The sequence below is a fragment of the Diplotaxodon limnothrissa genome, linkage group LG3 (assembly GCF_057381915.1).
Source record: "Diplotaxodon limnothrissa isolate DT_005_m linkage group LG3, D_limnothrissa_male_GT1.1, whole genome shotgun sequence".
NCBI classification, from domain to species: domain Eukaryota; kingdom Metazoa; phylum Chordata; class Actinopteri; order Cichliformes; family Cichlidae; genus Diplotaxodon; species Diplotaxodon limnothrissa.
In genome coordinates this window covers 19,583,712-19,610,361 of record NC_140598.1, presented here as the reverse complement: position 1 = coordinate 19,610,361, position 26,650 = coordinate 19,583,712, and the positions used below count along the sequence as shown (strand labels likewise).

Sequence of the window (26,650 nt, the reverse complement as noted above, 5' to 3'; positions counted from 1 at the left end):
ATCATATATTTCTTACAGCAGTGTGTGACAAACTAGATATCTGTGTTTAATATAAAGTGCTGCGTGTCCATCAAACACTGAAGAGCTGCTGGATTCATTGTTTCCTCCAAATGACAGAAAAGTCATTTTCATGTGACAGAGCGACGATGCAGTGGAGTCTGTTTCTGCTTCTTCTGATGGGTGAGTGATCATTTTACCAGGGCTCCTGATTGTTTCCACCTGAAATCCTTTAGTTTGATCAGGACTCATTAAACAAATGAACTCTTACTGAGACAATCAAGGATTGACCTGTAAACTGGACAGTTTGATGGGAACATGAGTTTCCTGCTTGTATCAGCAGATATTCAACAGTATTTCTTCTGTTTCAGGTCAGTGTGTCTTCATCACATGTCAGCTGTATGAGTACCACTTTATTAAAGAAGAGATGAGCTGGGATGAAGCACGGGCATACTGCAGAGAGAACTACACAGACCTGGCCAAAGTGTTTGACCTGACAGACATGAGAAGACTTCAAGACTCTGCACAGAGTCAAACACAAGCCTGGATTGGACTGTACAGCGAGCCAGGAGACAACAGGATGTGGCACTGGTCTCTGCCGGGGGTGAGATACACTGAAAATAAGACCTGTTGGGGAGATGGACAGCCAAATGATTATGGTGGCACCCCTGAGAACTGTGTGAGGACAGTAGACAAGTGGGAAGATTATCCATGTACTAACACATTTCAGTTCATCTGCTATGACGGTGAGAATATGTGAACAGTAATATGATGAAACAATATTTAATAATGTTATAATGTCGTTTATAATCTGAGTTATATCACATGTTCCTGAAAGAGACAGTTTGAAGAATGAAACAAATTAGCTGATAAAGATGTTTTTGTGTTTTTCTGTTGACTCGACAGAAACAATGAAAGACAACAAAACCTTTCATTTGAATGATAAGTCTGTGACCTGGACTCAGGCTCAGAACTACTGCAGACAGCATCACACTGACCTGGCCAGTGGACTCGATCAGATATACAGTGAAGAGTTTAAGAAGCTGCAGAACTCTAAAGAACTGTGGATCGGCCTGTTCAGAGACAGCTGGAGGTGGTCAGATGGGAGTAACTTCTCTTTAAGATACTGGGACATGGACTCATTTAATGATGGACTAAACAACAGGAAATGTGCTACGACTCTGTTAGAGAGATCAGGAAGATGGAGCTCTGCTGGATGTGACCAAAGAAAGCCTTTCTTCTGCTATGATGGTGAGTTTACACAGATTTATCTCAGCTATTTGTCCAATAGATGAACTGCTGGACTCAAATCAAATCAAATCAAATCACTTTTATTGTCACATCACATGTGCAGGCACACTGGCACAGCACATGCGAGTGAAATTCTTGTGTGCGAGCCCCACAAGCAACAGAGATGTGCAAACACAACAACACAAACGAGCAAAATACAAGAATGGCCAACCTGAAACTAATAAATATATGTACAATATATAATAGTGTATGCATTTCTGGATGTGTATACTAAATATTTTCCTACGTGTGTGTGTGTGTGTGTGTGTGTGTGTGTGTGTGTGTGTGTGTGTGTGTGTGTGTGTGTGTGTATACACATTTTTACAAATTAAATAGTAAAAAAAAAAAAAAAAAAAAAAAAATATATATAAAATATACAGAGTTGAATATGTGCAAAACAAGTGGCATTTATATACAGTGTGGAGTGCACTGAGAGGATTTGGGTCAGTTATCTTTTTGTATCTCGGTTGACTCCGTCTGAGATGTACAATTTAACCACACTGTTTATTAAAACTGCGGACAACCTTTAATTATTAACTGCAAAACAAATTTACTGCATGTGTACAGTGAGTCTTACTCAATGCAGACCTACTGATATTTTATATATTTAAACCTCTTCCTTCCTAACAAAGCTCTCTGTCTTTTCTCATCTTTACTATATAAATATTCATTAGAACTGTTCACCTACACAGTCACAGGTGTAACTGTCTGTTGGGTCTGTGTTTCCACAAGCCCCGCTAACTAGAGACTTATTCATCATGAAGAAAACAAGACAGTCGATCGATCGATTATTTGCGCAAGGGAGGCCTCGTCTGTGTCCACCACGAAAATGACCCCCAGATCTGACCTCCTCCTGCTACCTTTTATTGGGAGACTGTTCACACAAAACACGTCAGAACAAAGCCACGCCCACATGGTCCTAAGATAAGGCATTTTATGTATATGTGTGAACTTCTGTAAGAATGTGTGTGTGTGTGTGTGTGTGTGTGTGTGTGTGTGTGTCAGACCTCCTGCTGACCAAAGGGTCGTAAACCCATGAAGCTTACATCAAAAGAAACAGATCTTTCAGAGAGGATGTATCTACAATAAAACCTCCCCCAGCACAGAGTGGTTGGAGAGGTGGTCAGGATCAAAGGGATGGCTTTGATCCTACTGCTTGAACTAAGACTGTACAAATTTAAGAAACACAATGGCAACATTCAACAATTAGACTTAACACTGTCCAAATGTTTGTGCCTGTTTGTCTTGTTTCTGTAAGTGTGGACGGTTCATGTCTGTCATTGTTCATAAAGCACAGCAAAGACTCAGAGCTCTTTGGGTTTTGTGGTGACAGATAACGTGATCCTGATCCGTGAAGAGAAAACCTGGGAGGAAGCCCTTTATTACTGCAGAGAGAAACACTATGATCTGATTTCCATCACCAACCACCAGGAGCAGGCGTGGCTCCAGGAACAAGCAAAAGACGCCTCCACTGCTTTTGTCTGGCTGGGGCTGCGCTACACCTGCACTCTGGGCTTCTGGTTCTGGGTCACTGATGAGGTCATTGGATATAATAACTGGGACTCAAACAGCACAGTTGATGTCTGTGACATGTCTGGAGCCATGGAGACAGCAGGAGAGCAGAAGTGGGTCAGTAAGCCTGATGATAATAAGTTTAATTTCTTCTGTTCTAAACATTAAAAGCACTGTAAACAGCACCAACAGCTTCTTATCTCCTTTAGGTTTTATTTAGCGCACTTTTTATTTTCCTACATCAACAAAAACTTAATTTTGTTATTGAAAAAGAATCTATTCACTATACAATGTGTAGGTTTTATTATATTGATGTTGTGGTTAAAATCTGGTGATGGTTTTATATATAAAGTAATAATACATAAAGGTTATGAAGTGTTGTTAATTGAATTCACTGTTGATGAATAAACTGTTAAACCACAGTTGTTGTTTTTAATAATCAAATTACAGCATGAAACAAAGTGTTAAAGTACTTTGAGTGATCAGGAAGAACTTTATAAAACTACATATCCCCCCATCCCTGTTTTAATCTTCTTATAAATCTGTTAGTTTAAATTCACCAAAACTTTCGGATTTCGATGGGATGGAATGGATTTTGTTCATATTTGTGACTCGTAATTTGTTTAATGTTTATACTTATAATTATGAAATGTATTCTTTGGGGTGTTTAGTTTTGAACCTTGTTCTCAGGTGTCTTATGGTTAATTCCACTCTTAGTGTTCAGCCCTCTCGTGTCCTCTGTATGTAATCCATTCATGTTTGGCTTCCTTTGTCTTGTCTGCTGTCATTTTGTCCACCTGTGTCTCATTCTCCTCAGGTGTCTCCACTTTCCCTGATCACACTTCTCTGTATATGTATGTATATGTATAGTCAACAACTAAACAGCTAGATTTTTATACCTCAGTCAGCTTCTGCATATCTGCACGTGGCTCTTCATAAGTGAGACAGCCATATTCTCTCTCTTTCTCTCTCTCTCTCTCTCTCTCTCTCTCCCTCTCTCTCACACACACACACAGACACACACACTGTTAGAGTCAAATTGTTGAATGTTGTCATTGTGTTTCCTAAATTTGTAAAGTCCTGGTTCAAACTGTGTGATCAAACACACTACCTCTCCCCAGCCGGTCGAGGTTTTGGGGGAAAGCTGTAGTGTTTTATCACAGACGCATCCCATGTGAAGGTTCTGTTTCTTGTGTTGTAAGCTTCCCGCTTTTATGATCCTTTTGGTGAGCAGGAGGTCACACAAACGCACCCCCGTGACAGACACACACACACACACACACACACACACACACACACACACACACACACACACACACACCATTTGAAACATGATATGTTTTAACTGAAGAAACAGCATCAGTGAAGAAAAAGATAACAAGGCAAATTATATTAAATAACAGAAAATAATTCAAATAGGGAGTGTAAGCAGAGCAGTTGCTGAGAAGAGAGTTTTGGTTAATGATACAGTGGCAGATCCCAAATTAGCCAACAAAACAGCACAATGTCAGGAACATCACCTCTCATCGCCTGCAGTATGACTTGCCGCTGCAGTGGAAGGGCGCACACAAAGTCTTGTGTTGTTGATCAGTTCACTCTGAAGTCTGACTATTAACCAATGAGAACCCACAGAGTCACAGGTGCCACGCCCCTTTAAGCACTGAGAAAAGTTCCTTTTAAAGTTTTAACTATGACTTTTAACTAATGAAATTAACAAGTGACATGTACTGAACATCCTGATGCAGTCATGTGACAAACTCATGATCTGGGAACTCATGACATCATTTCCAAAATGGCAGCACACCTGGGCAGTTCATGTTCCCACTTAGCCAATTTTAGAAATCTAGTTTTCTCTTAACAAAAGTAAGTTCGAACCCACTCAGCAGTCTTATCCTTTAACGTGTGGCTGATTTATCCTCATGACTGGAAACTAGGTTTCCAAAACCTGCTGAAACAAAGAAGCTTCCACACAGATGTTGGCACTAGTCTGATGGCTTTGGCTAAACAGCATTAAGAACTGACAACAATAATATGAACATGGTATTGATGATACATAATGTTATTTTCTGTTCTCTTTTTGTACTTTTCTTGTCATATATGTATGTCTTTACTAGTTTATTACAGAAATCTGATCTGTTTCCTGCAACTGCAGTAGGTTGTTGAAAATACCTCTAATATAAAGCAGGATTTTTTTAGCATGCACATTTGTGTGATGTAAAACAAAGCTGTCAAATAATTTGTTGTTAAACCAATCCCGCAAATGTATGATGATCATGTGTTATGGAAATCCAAATAAGAACGAAATTCTGCGTTAATAAGCAAAGGCCTGTCTGGCAGATTCATTTCCAAATAAGGAATAAACAAAGTAGAAATGCTACTGGGTTCTTATGTGTTAATAGTCGTGATTGCCAAACGTTGAAGCTTGTATTGAAAAACGGTTCATTACTCGAAGCTTTTCAGCACAGTCCTCTCTGGTGACATCTGGTGGCCAAAAACATGAAGAACAGCTTGAAGCTACAAAATAAAATGACCTTCTTCATTATGAATGTCCACTATACAGAGTGGAGTTCACAACTCTGTCTGATATTGGGCCACCATTGTTTTGCTTTGAACATTAATTTTCTGCGGTGAAAAAATTGTTATGTTTATTTTTCTAACAAATAAATGTCATCAATAATCTTTCCTTATTTGAACATGTGCCATGGTGTGGTCTTTTTTTGCTTGTGCCACCGTGATGCTGGTAAATACAATAGATGAAAAATACATATAATATAAATATAATAATGTACAACACATTATGGAGTACGCTTCTACTCTGTGATCCTGCCTCCATGTACTTATGGAATTAACCACTGGACAGCTGGACAGGTATGTTTATAAATAGTATTGTATTAGGTCAAATTTTTTATACGTATTTTAGACCTGGAGGTAGAATTGATTGTGAAGTTGTAAAGTAAAAATGGCCAAGTCTGCATGTTTTCATGGAGAAAATTTCTCCTGCCTTAGAGAAAATCATCTTACATGGAACAGAAGAGGCTGGAATGCACAGAAACTGGTAGAGATGCAGGTATACAGTCTTCCTGGGTCCCACAGACTATCAGCTAAAAAGAATAAACAAATTAAATTGTTGCACATTTTGTAGAATAAAAATTTAAGATTATTTAAAAAATAATATATTTTTTATGATATAATTTAAAGAGTCAAATATTTTTATTATGAAAAGCAGATTTTTATTAAGCTATTTTAAGTTTTTTACGTTATCAGATCCAATAAACAAACAAAAAGACAAAGCAAACAACAAGAGCAGAAAGCTGTCAAACCCAACCGACTGACCAAAATCAACTCAAAATACTCCCACACATGGCATAACCGCAGAGCTGTAGCACAAGAAAAACAAGGTATGCACATGGACTTGAATCAGGACACAGGAAAACTACCAGCCGCTCACATGGACTATGATAGTAACTGTAAACTCAATGAGTGTTTTAAATCAGACCTATTTCACATTGGCTATTTTGATATCAAATGCCAGTCACATGTCAGCCATCTGCATTTAAATACAGCAGAAGTTCAAGTATTAGAATTAGAAATAGGTCTTTTTTTTCCTGTTGGCCGGCTGCTGTGACACATGTTTGTGCTCTGATGCAGTCATTAAAATAAGAAAAACCAACCATTAAAGAGAGCTCGCTCTCGGTGCGTGGTCCTCTCTGCTGGAACAGAAGCTGATCATATCTAATGTTTGTTTCCTCAAAGCAGCACAGAGATGCTATTGGTTCATTTTGCATCACAAACAAATTATTGAGGTGCTGAAACCAGAAACAGTCAAATCTGCACGAGTCGCAGACTTCATGTGTTCGTCTTCCATTCATTACATATTTGGACATGTCAAGTTTTTTTTTGTGTTCCATGAGCTATGTTTACATTAAATGGAAACTTTTTGGAGTGTATACAGGAACACTTTGACTGACTCTGACACTGTGATAGGTTTGTAGCATAAACCTATTCGCTGGGACGTTCAAGACAATTCTACTACACAGCAAAGCAAGATACGATTAGGCAAAGTTCTTTGTTTCTCGTATAAGAGGAAGACCAACTCGACAAACGCCGTTCCTTCGCTTGTTCCTCTTGTCCGCTCACTCATAACACTGCTCTTTTATTGAGGTTACATGAAGATACATAGGTTCATTAACATATGACGTCCTACATAGGTATACATACAAACAAAGAGTACCTTGTCTGTGTGTGTGTGTGTGTGTGTGTGTGTGTGTGTGTGTGTGTGTGTGTGTGTGTGTGTGTGTGTGTGTGTGTGTGTGTGTTGGGTCAGAATGTGACCCCATAAACGACTTCCCTAAACCTGCTGGTCTGGAAGTCCAGCAGTTCATCTAAACAAAAGGCACTTAGACTAAAACAGATATACGTGTGTTTGCTATACCGTATATCAGAAGAGAAGATACAACCTTGCTAATGATCCCAAGAGGTGTGTGATCTGTGCCAGAACACTTTAGAGAGGAGTGAACGCACCCCCCTCTTCATGCTACACAGAGTTGTTACAGACCTCCTAGGATGAGACATTCTTTCAATCTACAAATGATTATATACTTCTAAGCATATATAAATATATATTTCTAGGCATAAATGACAATCCAACAATATAACTCTAACACACTGAGTCTAAACAGTCTCACTGATTCATACGGTGAGACAGATAAGTGGTCTGAAGTGTACGACAAATCAAATATATATTCATCATAAGGCTCTGGCAGTGGTCATAGTTAGAAACTGCTTTATATTAATGCATTTTAAAAGATGTCACATTATTTCACATTTGTGGGAACAGCAGGGTGATGTGTAGCGTGCATTCACAGTATTTTTCCTTGTTTAGTGCTTTAAAAGATTTTGCCTGGTGAGGAAAATGAACTATTCCTCACAAACCAAATTAAAGGTGGCTCGGTTCACTCTGGCACAGCTGGCTGCCGGCACTGCAGCCCCCTCTGGCTTCTGCTCAGTGGCTACTGGGTGACCCCTCATCTGGGGCTCTCCTCAGCCCTTCCCATGAGGGTGGCACGGATGCCCCTCCGGTGGTCCTCCTTGGGCTCTTGCACTCTGGGGCCTCTGGACGTCTGGAGCCTGGATCTCCTCCATGCCTGCTTCATGCCCTGGGGGACGGGGCTATGGCTCGCTACATCCTCTTGCAGACCATTACATGGGGAAACCTTTTGAATATAAGCGCGCTGATCCACACAGGTGTGCACACGGGTGTTCACTGTTCATAGACATAAACTACACCTCTATTGGCTGCTATTTCCAAGCACATTGCGCGCTGTCGGTCCTGCTTGCTACACAACAGCATTCAATATTTACTGCTGTTTACACTTAGCGAGATTAACGTGATGGTGTTGTGTTTAGTATGTTGCTCTGTTTTTTTTGCTTGTTTTCTCTTCTTTTTCTCTCAACAGTGATCCAGGATAATTTTTTTTCTCTTCTTTCTCTTTTTAAGTGCCCTCTCTCACTGTCCCTCTTCCCTTCTGTTTTTCTTTTCCTTCATCTTTCTTTCTCCCTTTCCTATCCCTCACTCATGTCTGTCCCATCTGTAACAACTGAAAATAAAATAAAAATAAATAATAACAACAAAGGTCGATCAAATGGACCAATACGGCAATGCCACGATGATCCATTTGGCAAAGTAAATCCATTGGGTCTCCTTGTTGGTCTTCAGACAATTCTGATGGCTAAGGAACCAAATGGGACAGGCAAAAAAAATGATTATAAAAATAATCACATGTTTGAAACCTCACCTTTAATACAGAAACGTTTTACAATGCAGTTTGTGAACTGAACTGAAGGCATAAAAATCACTATTCTACAGTTGCATCACAAAAATCTTAAAAAAAAGAAATTCAAAAGGCTCTGAACATGCAATGCTGAGATTTACTGGAAGTCCAGAACATTTAATTATTTACTATTTAAAGGGACAGCAGCAACAAATGTAACCATATAAGAACGAGATCATTATAAGATAAGATAAAACTTTATTAATCCCTCGGGTGGGTTCCTCTGTGAAATTCGGTTTCCAAAAAAGCACAACACTGACAGAAGTTACAGAGTTACAGAATATTATATATATACACACATATATAAATACAAAGACATATATAGATAAAATATACAAAGGGGATAAATAGAATAAATAGGAATAAAATAAAAATAAAAATACAAGTGAATTGCACATTTCAAATATGGAGTCTATTGCACCTTTGACTATTAACAAAAAGTATTGCACAAAAAGTAATTTCACGGTGAAGTGAAGAGGCACTACAGCTTAGTTGTTCCCCCCTCCTTTGTCCTCCTGTCTCCCCTCCCTCTCCCCTCCAGAGAGGAGAGGGAGGGAACAAGTCAAAGTGTTCACAGTAAATGTGTTTAAGCCTCTTTCCCTTTTCTACATTTATCATGTTACCACGGCCACCTTAAATGTGTTTTGGGAGATTTTGTGTGATAAACCATCACAAAGTATCCCAGGACCATAAAGTGGTAGGAAAATTTCCATGGATTTCAAAAGTTTTTACGAATAAAGATCTGAAGTGTGTGTCATGCATTTACAGTCAGTCCTCTTTACAGAAGGTGGTCTTCTCAGACCCAAAGTAAACTCTATGGCCTACGTGCAATTCTCTGCACTTTGGTTTGGAGCAGGCCTCTCTTTATTGTCTCCAGTTGGTCCAAAATGCAGCTGATCGTCTGTTTACTGGCACAAAACAGAAGGAGCACATTACCTCAATCTGGGCCTCTCTACACTGGATTCCTGTTCCTGAACAAAATCAGCATCAGCTCAAATTAGATTAATTAGATTTAGACAATTCAGGTAATTTCTTATACTGTGATGTTTATTTCCTTTTGTTTGGGTTTTAATAGCTGTCTTAGGGTGAGAGGCATGGTACACCCTGGACAGGTCACGAGTCTGTTGCAGGGCTAACACAGACAACAATTTGCACCCACACTCATGTCTAAGTCCATCCATCCATCTTCATCCGCTTTATCCGAGGCCGGGTCGCGGGGGCAGCAGCCTAAGCAAAGAGGCCCAGACCTCCCTCTCCCCAGCCACCTCCTCCAGCTTATCCGGGGGAACACCAAGGTGTTCCCAGGCCAGCCGAGAGATATAATCTCTCCAGCGTGTCCTGGGTCTGCCCCTGGGTCTGCACCGGGGCCTCCTCCCGGTGGGACATGCCTGGAACACCTCACCCAGGAGAAATACTTTTGTCTTATTAACAAACAATAATAAATATTCAAAAACAGAACGAACTGTTCATTTGTTTCTATTTTTAATATTGCAGTTTTTAAAATTTAACTCCATACAACATTTGTCAAAAACAAACAAACAACTAAAACATTTTCTTGTTTATGTGCCATGTTAAAGTTTAACTTTTTAAAGAAAACATTTTCTTAATTGCAAAAATATATAAATAATCTCAAGTCAAAGGCCAAAGTCAAGTAAAAATAGATATAGACACAATCACCCCAACCGGTTGCAGCAGATGGCCCCGCCCCTCCCTGAGCCTGGTTCTGCCGGAGGTTTCTTCCTGTTAAAAGGGAGTTTTTCCTTCCCACTGTCACCAAAGTGCTTTATAGCGGGTCATATGGTTATTTGGTTTTTCGCTGCATGTATTACTGTAAGGTCTACGTTACAATATAAAGCACCTTGCGGCAACTGTTGTGGTGATTTGGCGCAATATAAAGAAAATTGAATTCAAACCAGTGTAGCCGCTTAATTTTAAAAAGCTGGCTTAAGACTTGAAATCCTATATTGTAAATTTGGCCTGTGAGGTCATATAGATTCATGTGAGCATGAGTGGAGTGTGTCACTGTGGTGGCGATGTTTGTAGGTGTACCTCTGCTGTCATAGCCCTCCCCTGCACCCCCCACATCAAGAAAATGTTAAATAAACAAGGAAATAATTTTTAGAAATTAGAATAAAACTTCCTGTTCCTGCTTGCTGGACAGTCCACAGTGAGGTGCTTTATGTCTTTTTTCCATAAACAAGTCCATTCATAAGCCATATCTACACTGTGTCTTTGTGTGAGGGGGGAAATTTGTATCTTAATATTGAAATGCTGAGTACAAAGAGAGAGTGTGTTAGTACAGATGGTTATTTACTGCACAGCTGTCTGCATGAACACCAGAGAAGAACCAGATGTAAGTTTCAAACCTGCAGGCTCATTTCATGTCTGTGTACAGAGGTGCTGTGTGGACCACATTTGAACTGTTGCTTTTTCTTCTTGGACAATTTTAAACAGATGATCATTTATTAAGAACAATCATATATTTCTTACAGCAGTGTGTGACAAACTAGATATCTGTGTTTAATATAAAGTGCTGCGTGTCCATCAAACACTGAAGAGCTGCTGGATTCATTGTTTCCTCCAAATGACAGAAAAGTCATTTTCATGTGACAGAGCGACGATGCAGTGGAGTCTGTTTCTGCTTCTTCTGATGGGTGAGTGATCATTTTACCAGGGCTCCTGATTGTTTCCACCTGAAATCCTTTAGTTTGATCAGGACTCATTAAACAAATGAACTCTTAGTGAGAAAATCAAGGATTGACCTGTAAACTGGACAGTTTGATGGGAACATGAGTTTCCTGCTTGTATCAGCAGATATTCAACAGTATTTCTTCTGTTTCAGGTCAGTGTGTCCTCATCACATGTCAGCTGTATGAGTACCACTTTATTAAAGAAGAGATGAGCTGGGATGAAGCACGGGCATACTGCAGAGAGAACTACACAGACCTGGCCAAAGTGTTTGACCTGACAGACATGAGAAGACTTCAAGACTCTGCACAGAGTCAAACACAAGCCTGGATTGGACTGTACAGCGAGCCAGGAGACAACAGGACGTGGCACTGGTCTCTGCCGGGGGAGGAATACACTGAAAATAAGACCTGTTGGGGAGATGGACAGCCAAATGATTATGGTGGCACCCCTGAGAACTGTGTGAGGACAGTAGACAAGTGGGAAGATTTTCCATGTAGTGACACATTTCAGTTCATCTGCTATGACGGTGAGAATATGTGAACAGTAATATGATGAAACAATATTTAATAATGTTATAATCTAGTTTATAATCTGTGTTATATCATATGGTCTTGAAAGAGACAGTTTGAAGAATGAGAGAAATTAGTTGATAAAGATGTTTTTGTGTTTTTCTGTTGACTCGACAGAAACGATGAAAGACAATAAAACCTTTCATTTGATTGAGACGTCTGTGACCTGGACTCAGGCTCAGAACTTCTGCAGACAGCATCACACCGACCTGGCCAGTGGACTCGATCAGATATACAGTGACGAGTTTAAGAAGCTGCAGAAGTCTAAAGAACTGTGGATCGGCCTGTTCAGAGACAGCTGGAGGTGGTCAGATGGGAGTAACTTCTCTTTCAGATACTGGGACATGGACTCATTTAATGATGGACTAAACAACAGGACATGTGCTACGACTCTGTTAGGGAGATCAGGAAGATGGAGCTCTGCTGGATGTGACCACAGAAAGCCTTTCTTCTGCTATGATGGTGAGTTTACACAGATTTATCTCAGCTATTTGTCCAATAGATGAACTGCTGGACTCAAATCAAATCAAATCAAATCACTTTTATTGTCACATCACATGTGCAGGCACACTGGCACAGCACATGCGAGTGAAATTCTTGTGTGCGAGCCCCACAAGCAACAGAGATGTGCAAACACAACAACACAAACGAGCAAAATACAAGAATGGCCAACCTGAAACTAATAAATATATGTACAATATATAATAGTGTATGCATTTCTGGATGTGTATACTAAATATTTTCCTACGTGTGTGTGTGTGTGTGTGTGTGTGTGTGTGTGTGTGTGTGTGTGTGTGTGTATACACATTTTTACAAATTAAATAGTAAAAAAAAAAAAAAAAAAAAAAAAAAAATATATAAAATATACAGAGTTGAATATGTGCAAAACAAGTGGCATTTATATACAGTGTGGAGTGCACTGAGAGGATTTGGGTCAGTTATCTTTTTGTATCTCGGTTGACTCCGTCTGAGATGTACAATTTAACCACACTGTTTATTAAAACTGCGGACAACCTTTAATTATTAACTGCAAAACAAATTTACTGCATGTGTACAGTGAGTCTTACTCAATGCAGACCTACTGATATTTTATATATTTAAACCTCTTCCTTCCTAACAAAGCTCTCTGTCTTTTCTCATCTTTACTATATAAATATTCATTAGAACTGTTCACCTACACAGTCACAGGTGTAACTGTCTGTTGGGTCTGTGTTTCCACAAGCCCCGCTAACTAGAGACTTATTCATCATGAAGAAAACAAGACAGTCGATCGATCGATTATTTGCGCAAGGGAGGCCTCGTCTGTGTCCACCACGAAAATGACCCCCAGATCTGACCTCCTCCTGCTACCTTTTATTGGGAGACTGTTCACACAAAACACGTCAGAACAAAGCCACGCCCACATGGTCCTAAGATAAGGCATTTTATGTATATGTCTGAACTTCTGTAAGAATGTGTGTGTGTGTGTGTGTGTGTGTGTGTGTGTGTGTGTGTCAGACCTCCTGCTGACCAAAGGGTCGTAAACCCATGAAGCTTACATCAAAAGAAACAGATCTTTCAGATAGGATGTATCTACAATAAAACCTCCCCCAGCACAGAGTGGTTGGAGAGGTGGTCAGGATCAAAGGGATGGCTTTGATCCTACTGCTTGAACTAAGACTGTACAAATTTAAGAAACACAATGGCAACATTCAACAATTAGACTTAACACTGTCCAAATGTTTGTGCCTGTTTGTCTTGTTTCTGTAAGTGTGGACGGTTCATGTCTGTCATTGTTCATAAAGCACAGCAAAGACTCAGAGCTCTTTGGGTTTTGTGGTGACAGATAACGTGATCCTGATCCGTGAAGAGAAAACCTGGGAGGAAGCCCTTTATTACTGCAGAGAGAAACACTATGATCTGATTTCCATCACCAACCACCAGGAGCAGGCGTGGCTCCAGGAACAAGCAAAAGACGCCTCCACTGCTTTTGTCTGGCTGGGGCTGCGCTACACCTGCACTCTGGGCTTCTGGTTCTGGGTCACTGATGAGGTCATTGGATATAATAACTGGGACTCAAACAGCACAGTTGATGTCTGTGACATGTCTGGAGCCATGGAGACAGCAGGAGAGCAGAAGTGGGTCAGTAAGCCTGATGATAATAAGTTTAATTTCTTCTGTTCTAAACATTAAAAGCACTGTAAACAGCACCAACAGCTTCTTATCTCCTTTAGGTTTTATTTAGCGCACTTTTTATTTTCCTACATCAACAAAAACTTAATTTTGTTATTGAAAAAGAATCTATTCACTATACAATGTGTAGGTTTTATTATATTGATGTTGTGGTTAAAATCTGGTGATGGTTTTATATAAAGTAATAATACATAAAGGTTATGAAGTGTTGTTAATTGAATTCACTGTTGATGAATAAACTGTTAGACCACAGTTGTTGTTTTTAATAATCAAATTACAGCATGAAACAAAGTGTTAAAGTACTTTGAGTGATCAGGAAGAACTTTATAAAACTACATATCCCCCCATCCCTGTTTTAATCTTCTTATAAATCTGTTAGTTTAAATTCACCAAAACTTTCGGATTTCGATGGGATGGAATGGATTTTGTTCATATTTGTGACTCGTAATTTGTTTAATGTTTATACTTATAATTATGAAATGTATTCTTTGGGGTGTTTAGTTTTGAACCTTGTTCTCAGGTGTCTTATGGTTAATTCCACTCTTAGTGTTCAGCCCTCTCGTGTCCTCTGTATGTAATCCATTCATGTTTGGCTTCCTTTGTCTTGTCTGCTGTCATTTTGTCCACCTGTGTCTCATTCTCCTCAGGTGTCTCCACTTTCCCTGATCACACTTCTCTGTATATGTATGTATATGTATAGTCAACAACTAAACAGCTAGATTTTTATACCTCAGTCAGCTTCTGCATATCTGCACGTGGCTCTTCATAAGTGAGACAGCCATATTCTCTCTCTTTCTCTCTCTCTCTCTCTCTCTCTCTCCCTCTCTCTCACACACACACATAGACACACACACTGTTAGAGTCAAATTGTTGAATGTTGTCATTGTGTTTCCTAAATTTGGAAAGTCCTGGTTCAAACTGTGTGATCAAACACACTACCTCTCCCCAGCCGGTCGAGGTTTTGGGGGAAAGCTGTAGTGTTTTATCACAGACGCATCCCATGTGAAGGTTCTGTTTCTTGTGTTGTAAGCTTCCCGCTTTTATGATCCTTTTGGTGAGCAGGAGGTCACACAAACGCACCGTGACACACACACACACACACACACACACACACACACACACACACACACACACACACACACACACACACACACACACACACCATTTGAAACATGATATGTTTTAACTGAAGAAACAGCATCAGTGAAGAAAAAGATAACAAGGCAAATTATATTAAATAACAGAAAATAATTCAAATAGGGAGTGTAAGCAGAGCAGTTGCTGAGAAGAGAGTTTTGGTTAATGATACAGTGGCAGATCCCAAATTAGCCAACAAAACAGCACAATGTCAGGAACATCACCTCTCATCGCCTGCAGTATGACTTGCCGCTGCAGTGGAAGGGCGCACACAAAGTCTTGTGTTGTTGGTCAGTTCACTCTGAAGTCTGACTATTAACCAATGAGAACCCACAGAGTCACAGGTGCCACGCCCCTTTAAGCACTGAGAAAAGTTCCTTTTAAAGTTTTAACTATGACTTTTAACTAATGAAATTAACAAGTGACATGTACTGAACATCCTGATGCAGTCATGTGACAAACTCATGATCTGGGAACTCATGACATCATTTCCAAAATGGCAGCACACCTGGGCAGTTCATGTTCCCACTTAGCCAATTTTAGAAATCTAGTTTTCTCTTAACAAAAGTAAGTTCGAACCCACTCAGCAGTCTTATCCTTTAATGTGTGGCTGATTTATCCTCATGACTGGAAACTAGGTTTCCAAAACCTGCTGAAACAAAGAAGCTTCCACACAGATGTTGGCACTAGTCTGATGGCTTTGGCTAAACAGCATTAAGAACTGACAACAATAATATGAACATGGTATTGATGATACATAATGTTATTTTCTGTTCTCTTTTTGTACTTTTCTTGTCATATATGTATGTCTTTACTAGTTTATTACAGAAATCTGATCTGTTTCCTGCAACTGCAGTAGGTTGTTGAAAATACCTCTAATATAAAGCAGGATTTTTTTAGCATGCACATTTGTGTGATGTAAAACAAAGCTGTCAAATAATTTGTTGTTAAACCAATCCCGCAAATGTATGATGATCATGTGTTATGGAAATCCAAATAAGAACGAAATTCTGTGTTAATAAGCAAAGGCCTGTCTGGCAGATTCATTTCCAAATAAGGAATAAACAAAGTAGAAATGCTACTGGGTTCTTATGTGTTAATAGTCGTGATTGCCAAACGTTGAAGCTTGTATTGAAAAACGGTTCATTACTCAAAGCTTTTCAGCACAGTCCTCTCTGGTGACATCTGGTGGCCAAAAATATGAAGAACAGCTTGAAGCTACAAAATAAAATGACCTTCTTCATTATGAATGTCCACTATACAGAGTGGAGTTCACAACTCTGTCTGATATTGGGCCACCATTGTTTTGCTTTGAACATTAATTTTCTGCGGTGAAAAAATTGTTATGTTTATTTTTCTAACAAATAAATGTCATCAATAATCTTTCCTTATTTAAACATGTGCCATGGTGTGGTCTTTTTTTGCTTGTGCCACCGTGATGCTGGTAAATACAATAGATGAAAAATACATATAATATAAATATAATAATGTACAACACATTATGGAGTACGCTTCTACTCTGTGATCCTGCCTCCATGTACTTATGGAATTAACCACTGGACAGCTGGACAGGTATGTTTATAAATAGTATTGTATTAGGTCAAATTTTTTATACGTATTTTAGACCTGGAGGTAGAATTGATTGTGAAGTTGTAAAGTAAAAATGGCCAAGTCTGCATGTTTTCATGGAGAAAATTTCTCCTGCCTTAGAGAAAATCATCTTACATGGAACAGAAGAGGCTGGAATGCACAGAAACTGGTAGAGATGCAGGTATACAGTCTTCCTGGGTCCCACAGACTATCAGCTAAAAAGAATAAACAAATTAAATTGTTGCACATTTTGTAGAATAAAAATTTAAGATTATTTAAAAAATAATATATTTTTTATGATATAATTTAAAGAGTCAAATATTTTTATTATGAAAAGCAGATTTTTATTAAGCTATTTTAAGTTTTTTACGTTATCAGATCCAATAAACAAACAAAAAGACAAAGCAAACAACAAGAGCAGAAAGCTGTCAAACCCAACCGACTGACCAAAATCAACTCAAAATACTCCCACACATGGCATAACCGCAGAGCTGTAGCACAAGAAAAACAAGGTATGCACATGGACTTGAATCAGGACACAGGAAAACTACCAGCCGCTCACATGGACTATGATAGTAACTGTAAACTCAATGAGTGTTTTAAATCAGACCTATTTCACATTGGCTATTTTGATATCAAATGCCAGTCACATGTCAGCCATCTGCATTTAAATACAGCAGAAGTTCAAGTATTAGAATTAGAAATAGGTCTTTTTTTTTCCTGTTGGCCGGCTGCTGTGACACATGTTTGTGCTCTGATGCAGTCATTAAAATAAGAAAAACCAACCATTAAAGAGAGCTCGCTCTCGGTGCGTGGTCCTCTCTGCTGGAACAGAAGCTGATCATATCTAATGTTTGTTTCCTCAAAGCAGCACAGAGATGCTATTGGTTCATTTTGCATCACAAACAAATTATTGAGGTGCTGAAACCAGAAACAGTCAAATCTGCACGAGTCGCAGACTTCATGTGTTCGTCTTCCATTCATTACATATTTGGACATGTCAAGTTTTTTTTTGTGTTCCATGAGCTATGTTTACATTAAATGGAAACTTTTTGGAGTGTATACAGGAACACTTTGACTGACTCTGACACTGTGATAGGTTTGTAGCATAAACCTATTCGCTGGGACGTTCAAGACAATTCTACTACACAGCAAAGCAAGATACGATTAGGCAAAGTTCTTTGTTTCTCGTATAAGAGGAAGACCAACTCGACAAACGCCGTTCCTTCGCTTGTTCCTCTTGTCCGCTCACTCATAACACTGCTCTTTTATTGAGGTTACATGAAGATACATAGGTTCATTAACATATGACGTCCTACATAGGTATACATACAAACAAAGAGTACCTTGTCTGCGTGTGTGTAAGTATGTGTTTGTGTGTGTGTGTGTGTGTGTGTGTGTGTGTGTGTGTGTGTGTGTGTGTGTGTGTGTGTGTGTGTGTGTGTGTGTGTGTGTGTGTTGGGTCAGAATGTGACCCCATAAACGACTTCCCTAAACCTGCTGGTCTGGAAGTCCAGCAGTTCATCTAAACAAAAGGCACTTAGACTAAAACAGATATACGTGTGTTTGCTATACCGTATATCAGAAGAGAAGATACAACCTTGCTAATGATCCCAAGAGGTGTGTGATCTGTGCCAGAACACTTTAGAGAGGAGTGAACACACCCCCCTCTTCATGCTACACAGAGTTGTTACAGACCTCCTAGGATGAGACATTCTTTCAATCTACAAATGATTATATACTTCTAAGCAGTGGCGGCTGGCCCATAGGGGGCGCTCGGGCTCCGCCCCCCCAAATGTGGAGGAGTAAAAATATATATTTTTAAAAAATTCATCAATGATAGTTTTACTATGTGTGTGCCCATATACAGCCAGGCGTATTTTAACATTTTCACCAGCTGACTCATTAAAGTTCAACCAACAAACGGTGTTTTTCTTCTTCTGGGGCGCTCGTCAAAGCGCCCTTGATATGCAGCGAAATAGCCTATCATTAAATGGTTGCCAGGGGAAAATAATAAATATTTGACCTATCAGCGTCGCTGAATTAAATGGTTTGGGGGCGCTTAAAATTGCGCCCCTGCAGAAAACGCGCGAAGATTTGCTGTTCTAGAATTTTACCTCAGTCAGTAGCCTAAGTGAGCTATAAGGTCAGAGAGAGACGATGGCAGCGGTATTGTTAACGGTTGAGGCACAGCCTCCCCCAAATTCGGTTAGATCGCTTCTAACCTACCCTTTTGCCAGAAGGACAATGGCAGAAAAACTGCAAGTTAAAGAGTTGGGACCTGACAAGCCCGAAATTCAACTAACCCAGGCAACGAAGGAGAAGTCAAAAGCATACAACAGGACTTTTTGTCGGAGTTGGTTCCAGCGCAAGTCGTGGCTGACAGGCTCACGATCTGGTGAGGTGTTTTCAGACCATCCGTAACAGTGAAGGATTTGATGCCCCTACAAAGAGAGATGCCGGTGGTTTCGTGAGAATGCTGGAAGACGAAGCTTTCTGTTTTTTCCTGGCCTTGTTTCACAAGATAATGCCACATGTAGACATGCTGTATAACCACCTACAGAAGAGAAACATCGATTCTGTCACCATCGCAGGGATCACCCAGACATTCATCAGCCGCGTGCAGGCTATCAGGTAGGCATAAAAGCATAAATATGTAACCTAGAATAAATGTTAATTATCTATGCATAGATTCTATCAAATTCTCTGCATATATTCTGTGTTCTGTGACTTAAATGTTTAATGGAATTCAGATAATTTTGATTTATATCAGCCTTTGAAGTAATTTTATGAAAAATATTTGATTAAGTATATTTGATGAAGTATATTCCCAGTAATGATTTGATGTAGCCTATACCATAGGCTATTTCCTGAAATTATGGCCAGGGCCTTTATTTACTTGCACTCATTAAATGGGTCATTTTAGTCGATATCATAAAAATTGCCCCCCCTGAGATTTTTTTCAGGAGCCGCCACTGCTTCTAAGCATATATAAATATATATTTCTAGGCATAAATGACAATCCAACAATATAACTCTAACACACTGAGTCTAAACAGTCTCACTGATTCATACGGTGAGACAGATAAGTGGTCTGAAGTGTACGACAAATCAAATATATATTCATCATAAGGCTCTGGCAGTGGTCATAGTTAGAAACTGCTTTATATTAATGCATTTTAAAAGATGTCACATTATTTCACATTTGTGGGAACAGCAGGGTGATGTGTAGCGTGCATTCACAGTATTTTTCCTTGTTTAGTGCTTTAAAAGATTTTGCCTGGTGAGGAAAATGAACTATTCCTCACAAACCAAATTAAAGGTGGCTCGGTTCACTCTGGCACAGCTGGCTGCCGGCACTGCAGCCCCCTCTGGCTTCTGCTCAGTGGCTACTGGGTGACCCCTCATCTGGGGCTCTCCTCAGCCCTTCCCATGAGGGTGGCACGGATGCCCCTCCGGTGGTCCTCCTTGGGCTCTTGCACTCTGGGGCCTCTGGACGTCTGGAGCCTGGATCTCCTCCATGCCTGCTTCATGCCCTGGGGGACGGGGCTATGGCTCGCTACATCCTCTTGCAGACCATTACATGGGGAAACCTTTTGAATATAAGCGCGCTGATCCACACAGGTGTGCACACGGGTGTTCACTGTTCATAGACATAAACTACACCTCTATTGGCTGCTATTTCCAAGCACATTGCGCGCTGTCGGTCCTGCTTGCTACACAACAGCATTCAATATTTACTGCTGTTTACACTTAGCGAGATTAACGTGATGGTGTTGTGTTTAGTATGTTGCTCTGTTTTTTTTGCTTGTTTTCTCTTCTTTTTCTCTCAACAGTGATCCAGGATAATTTTTTTTCTCTTCTTTCTCTTTTTAAGTGCCCTCTCTCACTGTCCCTCTTCCCTTCTGTTTTTCTTTTCCTTCATCTTTCTTTCTCCCTTTCCTATCCCTCACTCATGTCTGTCCCATCTGTAACAACTGAAAATAAAATAAAATAAATAATAACAACAAAGGTCGATCAAATGGACCAATACGGCAATGCCACGATGATCCATTTGGCAAAGTAAATCCATTGGGTCTCCTTGTTGGTCTTCAGACAATTCTGATGGCTAAGGAACCAAATGGGACAGGCAAAAAAAATGATTATAAAAATAATCACATGTTTGAAACCTCACCTTTAATACAGAAACGTTTTACAATGCAGTTTGTGAACTGAACTGAAGGCATAAAAATCACTATTCTACAGTTGCATCACAAATATCTTAAAAAAAAGAAATTCAAAAGGCTCTGAACATGCAATGCTGAGATTTACTGGAAGTCCAGAACATTTAATTATTTACTATTTAAAGGGACAGCAGCAACAAATGTAACCATATAAGAACGAGATCATTATAAGATAAGATAAAACTTTATTAATCCCTCGGGTGGGTTCCTCTGTGAAATTCGGTTTCCAAAAAAGCACAACACTGACAGAAGTTACAGAGTTACAGAATATTATATATATACACACATATATAAATACAAAGACATATATAGATAAAATATACAAAGGGGATAAATAGAATAAATAGGAATAAAATAAAAATAAAAATACAAGTGAATTGCACATTTCAAATATGGAGTCTATTGCACCTTTGACTATTAACAAAAAGTATTGCACAAAAGGTAATTGCACGGTGAAGTGAAGAGGCACTACAGCTTAGTTGTTCCCCCCTCCTTTGTCCTCCTGTCTCCCCTCCCTCTCCCCTCCAGAGAGGAGAGGGAGGGAACAAGTCAAAGTGTTCACAGTAAATGTGTTTAAGCCTCTTTCCCTTTTCTACATTTATCATGTTACCACGGCCACCTTAAATGTGTTTTGGGAGATTTTGTGTGATAAACCATCACAAAGTATCCCAGGACCATAAAGTGGTAGGAAAATTTCCATGGATTTCAAAAGTTTTTACGAATAAAGATCTGAAGTGTGTGTCATGCATTTACAGTCAGTCCTCTTTACAGAAGGTGGTCTTCTCAGACCCAAAGTAAACTCTATGGCCTACGTGCAATTCTCTGCACTTTGGTTTGGAGCAGGCCTCTCTTTATTGTCTCCAGTTGGTCCAAAATGCAGCTGATCGTCTGTTTACTGGCACAAAACAGAAGGAGCACATTACCTCAATCTGGGCCTCTCTACACTGGATTCCTGTTCCTGAACAAAATCAGCATCAGCTCAAATTAGATTAATTAGATTTAGACAATTCAGGTAATTTCTTATACTGTGATGTTTATTTCCTTTTGTTTGGGTTTTAATAGCTGTCTTAGGGTGAGAGGCATGGTACACCCTGGACAGGTCACGAGTCTGTTGCAGGGCTAACACAGACAACAATTTGCACCCACACTCATGTCTAAGTCCATCCATCCATCTTCATCCGCTTTATCCGAGGCCGGGTCGCGGGGGCAGCAGCCTAAGCAAAGAGGCCCAGACCTCCCTCTCCCCAGCCACCTCCTCCAGCTTATCCGGGGGAACACCAAGGTGTTCCCAGGCCAGCCGAGAGATATAATCTCTCCAGCGTGTCCTGGGTCTGCCCCTGGGTCTGCACCGGGGCCTCCTCTCGGTGGGACATGCCTGGAACACCTCACCCAGGAGGCGCCCAGGGGGCATCCTTGTCAGATGCCCGAACCACCTCAGCTGGCTCCTTTCGATGTGGAGCAGCAGCTGCTCTACTCTGAGCCCCTCCCGGATGGCTGAACTTCTCACCCTATCTCTAAGGGAGAGGCCAGCCACCCTTCGGAGGAAGCTCATTTCTGCCGCTTGTATCCGCGATCTCGTTCTTTCGGTCACTACCCATAGCTCGTGGCCATAGGTGAGGGTAGGGACGTAGATTGACCGGTAAATTGAGAGCTTCGCTTTTACACTCAGCTCCCTCTTCACCACGACGGACCGGTGCAGCGTCCGCATTACTGCAGCTGCAGCCCCAATCCGTCTGTCGATCTCCGGCTCCCTTCTCCCATCACTCGCGAACAAGACCCCGAGATACTTGAACTCCTCCACTTGGGGCAGGAACTCATCCCCGACCCGGAGTGGGCACTCCACCCTTTTCCGGCTGAGAACCATGGCCTCAAATTTGGAGGTGCTGATCCTCATTCCCGCTGCTTCACATTCGGCTGCGAACCGTTCCAGTGCGAGCTGGAGGCCCTCACCCGATGAAGCCAACAGAACTACATCATCCGCAAAAATCAGAGATGAGATTCTGAGGCCACAAAAGCGAAAGCCCTCCGCCACTTGGCTGCGCCTAGAAATCCTGTCCATAAAAATTATGAACAGAACTGGAGAAAAAGGGCAACCCTGGCGGAGCCCATCACCCACCGGGAACGAGTCCGACTTATTGCCGGCAATGCGAACCAAGCTCTTGCAACGGTTGTATAGGGATCGAATGGCCCGTAGCAATGGGCCAGACACCCCATACTCCCGCAACACCTCCCACAGGACACCCCGAGGGACACGGTCGAATGCCTTCTCCAAGTCCACAAAACACATGTAGACTGGTTGGGCAAACTCCCATGCACCCTCAAGTATCCTCGAGAGGATAAAGAGCTGGTCCAGTGTTCCGCGACCAGGACGAAAACCGCATTGTTCCTCCTGTATCCGAGGTTCGACTAGTGGACGAACTCTCCTTTCCAGCACCCTGGCATAGACTTTCCCAGGGAGGCTGAGGAGTGTGATCCCCCTGTAGTTGGAACACACCCTCCGGTGCCCCTTCTTAAAGATGGGGACCACCACCCCGGTCTGCCAGTCCACAGGTACTGCCCCTGATCTCCACGCAACATTGCAGAGGCGTGTCAACCAGGACAGCCCTACAACGTCCAGAGCCTTCAGGAACTCGGGGTGGACCTCATCAAGACCAGGGGCTCTGCCACCAAGGAGTTATTTAACTACCTCAGTGACCTCGCCCCCGGAAATTGGCGGGTCATTCCCCTCATCCCCAGACTCTGCTTCCTCCTCGGAAGACGTGTCAGTGGGATTAAGGAGGTCCTCGAAGTATTCCTTCCACCGCCTGACAATTTTCTCAGTCGACGTCAGCAGCGCTCCGCCAGCACTATACACAGTGCAGGTAGAGCACCGCTTTCCCCTCCTGAGACGCCTGACGGTTTGCCAGAATCTCTTCGAGGCAGTCCGAAAGTCTTTTTCCATGGCCTCTCCGAACTCCTCCCACACCCGATTTTTTACTTCAGCCACTGCCCGAGCCGCATTCCGCTTGGCCTGTCGATACCTGTCGGCTGCCTCCGGAGTCCCACAGGCTAACCAAGCCCGATAGGACTCCTTCTTCAGCCTGGTGGCTCCCTTCACCTCTGGTGTCCACCATTTGGTTCGGGGATTACCACCACGGCAGGCACCAACCACCTTGCGGCCGCAGCTCAATGCAGCAGCTTCGGCAATGGAGACGCTGAACATGGTCCATTCGGACTCAATGTCCCCAGTCTCCCTCGGAATGCTGTTGAAGCTCTGCCGGAGGTGTGCGTTGAAGATCTCGCAGACTGGGGCCTCTGCTAGACGTTCCCAGCACACCCTCACTACGCGTTTAGGTGCACCAGGTCTGTCCAGCGTCCTCCCCCGCCACCTGATCCAACTCACCACCAGGTGGTGATCAGTTGACAGCTCAGCCCCTCTCTTTACCCGAGTGTCCAGAACATATGGTCGCAGGTCTGGTGATACGATTACAAAATCGATCATCGACCTACGGCCTAGAGCGTCCTGGTGCCACGTGCACTTATGGACACTCTTATGTTCGAACAGGGTGTTCGTTATGGCCAAACTGTGATTAGCACAGAAGTCCAATAACAAAGCACCGCTCGGGTTCAGATCAGGGAGGCCGTTCCTCCCAATCACGCCCCTCCAGGTCTCGCTGTCGTTACCCACGTGAGCATTGAAGTCTCCCAGCAGGACAACAGAGTCTCCAGGTGGAGCACCTTCCAGCACCCCCCCCCCCAGGGACTCTAAGAAGGCTGGGTACTCTGAACTGCCACTCGGCGCATAAGCGCAGATGACAGTCAGGACCCGTTCCCCGACCCTAAGGCGCAGGGAACAAACTCTCGTCCACCGGGAAAAACCCCAACGTACCGGCAGCAAGCTGAGGGGATATTAGAATACCCACCCCAGCCCGCCGCCTCTCACCAGGGGCAACTCCAGACTGAGACAGAGTCCAGCCCCTCTCCAGGAGACTGGTTCCAGAGCCCTCTGCTCCTGGCCGCCACCCGGCACACAATGCACCCGACCCCTATGGCACGTCCTGCGGGTGGTGGGCTTGCGGAAGGATGGGCCCATGTCTCCTCTTCGGGCTGTGCCCGGCCGGGCCCCATGGACTAAGGCCCGGCCACCAGACGCTCGCCCTCGGGCACCCTCCCCGGGCCTGGCTCCAGGGCGGGTTCCCGGTAACCCTATCCCGGGCAGGGTAAACTGTTCCCTCGATATCCTTTTCATAAGGGTCTTGGTGTCCAATTAATTAGTTATGTAAATTAAGAAGTAAAAGGTTGATCATTTAGGTATTTCTTCAGAATTTACTGGAGCAAACAAAATATGATATTCACATGCCCTTTTTCATGGACGAGTAGGCACTGATGTTTAAACCTGGGATGTAAAATCGAGTCATAGCTTCTATCACAGTTCTCCCCTGCACTACCGTCACATTAAAAACTCTGTACAAACAGTAGGAAGTTATATTTAGATATTATATTTACACTTCCTCTTTCATCTTAATAAACCTTTCAAAGTTCAGTGGTTTCTTTTTCCATAGCGAAATAAAAACGTGTCCTTTCATAACACATAGCTACACTGTGTCTTTGTGTCAGGGGAAAAGTCTGTATCTTAAAATTCAAATGCTGGGGGGAGATTTGTATCTTAATATTGAAATACTGAGTACAAAGACTCACCCCCGTTCTCTGCGGCCTGCTGGAGCGGGGGGGCTAGGAGGAGGAGTTGGCCGTCCGACTGCGGTCTGGAGTGTGGGGCCTCCCTGCTGCTGCGGAGTCGGGGCGGTCTGCCTCTCCCCACCGCAGGGAAAAGGGTTACACCACCTGGGTCTGGGTGCAGTTCCCCCCTCCAGGGGCAGGGTACCTAGACCCGGTTCGTAGAGTACGCTTGGGGAGTGTGATCGTGTGTACAGCGATGTTTATGTTTGTCTCCACGTTGGTTGAGTGTGGAGTAAGTGTATATGAGAGCATGAGGGTGGGAATGGATGTTTGTATCTGTGTGTGCCTGTATGTCTGTGTCTATATGTCAGGTTGGGTATCAGACGCCACCTCTCTGGGGACATCTCAGGCCCTCCAAGGTTTGGAGGCCTATCTCCCCCCCCCCCCACCACTTCCCCTGCCAGTGGCGGACTCCCTCAGACATCGGTGCGTTGGTGGTTCTTTGTGTCTGGGGATGGGCGTCCAGGTACACACCGGCTCACTCCTTGGCGGCCACTTATCGGGGCCTGGAGCCTGGGGCTCGCTCGGACCACTTCGGAGGTGGGGTGCTCTCGGCCTCTCGGCCTGGGGCTCGGTCACTCAGGCACAGCTGGCTGCCGGCGGAGCTCACGGGTGCGTCACTGCAACTCCCCCTGGCTTCTGCTCCGCGGCTGCTGGGTGAGCCCTCATCTGGGACTCTCCTCAGCTCTTTCTGGGACAGTGGCGCGGCTGCCCCTCTGTTGGTCTTCCTTGGTCTCTTGTGTTCTGGGGGCCTCTGGATGTCTGGAGTTTTGATCTCCTCCATACCTGCTTCATGCCCTGGAGGACGGGGCTGTGGCCCCCCCACACCCTCTAGCAGATCATTACATGAAGGAACCTTTTAAAAACAAGCGCGTCCATGCTCACAGGTGTACACACGGGTGATCACACCCACAAACTACAC

The 26,650-nt window shown here is 42.4% G+C and overlaps 2 protein-coding genes across 2 annotated transcripts; both read left to right on the top strand.

Annotated features, from left to right (window-relative positions):
- Window positions 1-110: 110 nt before the first annotated feature.
- On the top strand, window positions 111-2,967 carry LOC146634802 (putative C-type lectin domain family 20 member A). Its single transcript, XM_085343041.1, has 4 exons — window positions 111-180; window positions 369-743; window positions 904-1,248; window positions 2,621-2,967. The coding sequence occupies exons 1-4, from the start codon at window positions 111-113 to the stop codon at window positions 2,965-2,967; spliced, it is 1,137 nt and encodes a 378-aa protein (XP_085199167.1).
- Window positions 2,968-11,214: 8,247 nt separating this feature from the next.
- On the top strand, window positions 11,215-14,062 carry LOC146634801 (C-type mannose receptor 2-like). Its single transcript, XM_085343029.1, has 4 exons — window positions 11,215-11,284; window positions 11,473-11,847; window positions 12,008-12,352; window positions 13,716-14,062. The coding sequence occupies exons 1-4, from the start codon at window positions 11,215-11,217 to the stop codon at window positions 14,060-14,062; spliced, it is 1,137 nt and encodes a 378-aa protein (XP_085199155.1).
- The last annotated feature ends 12,588 nt before the right edge of the window (window positions 14,063-26,650 follow it).

Excerpts from the sequence above, each read along its gene's own strand:
- LOC146634802 (XM_085343041.1), top strand. The coding sequence starts at position 111 with ATGACAGAAAAGTCATTTTCATGTGACAGAGCGACGATGCAGTGGAGT. Across the intron at positions 181-368 it reads GTTTCTGCTTCTTCTGATGG|GTCAGTGTGTCTTCATCACA; the intron begins GTGAGTGATCAT and ends CTTCTGTTTCAG. Across the intron at positions 1,249-2,620 it reads GCCTTTCTTCTGCTATGATG|ATAACGTGATCCTGATCCGT; the intron begins GTGAGTTTACAC and ends TTGTGGTGACAG.
- LOC146634801 (XM_085343029.1), top strand. The coding sequence starts at position 11,215 with ATGACAGAAAAGTCATTTTCATGTGACAGAGCGACGATGCAGTGGAGT. Across the intron at positions 11,285-11,472 it reads GTTTCTGCTTCTTCTGATGG|GTCAGTGTGTCCTCATCACA; the intron begins GTGAGTGATCAT and ends CTTCTGTTTCAG. Across the intron at positions 11,848-12,007 it reads TCAGTTCATCTGCTATGACG|AAACGATGAAAGACAATAAA; the intron begins GTGAGAATATGT and ends TTGACTCGACAG.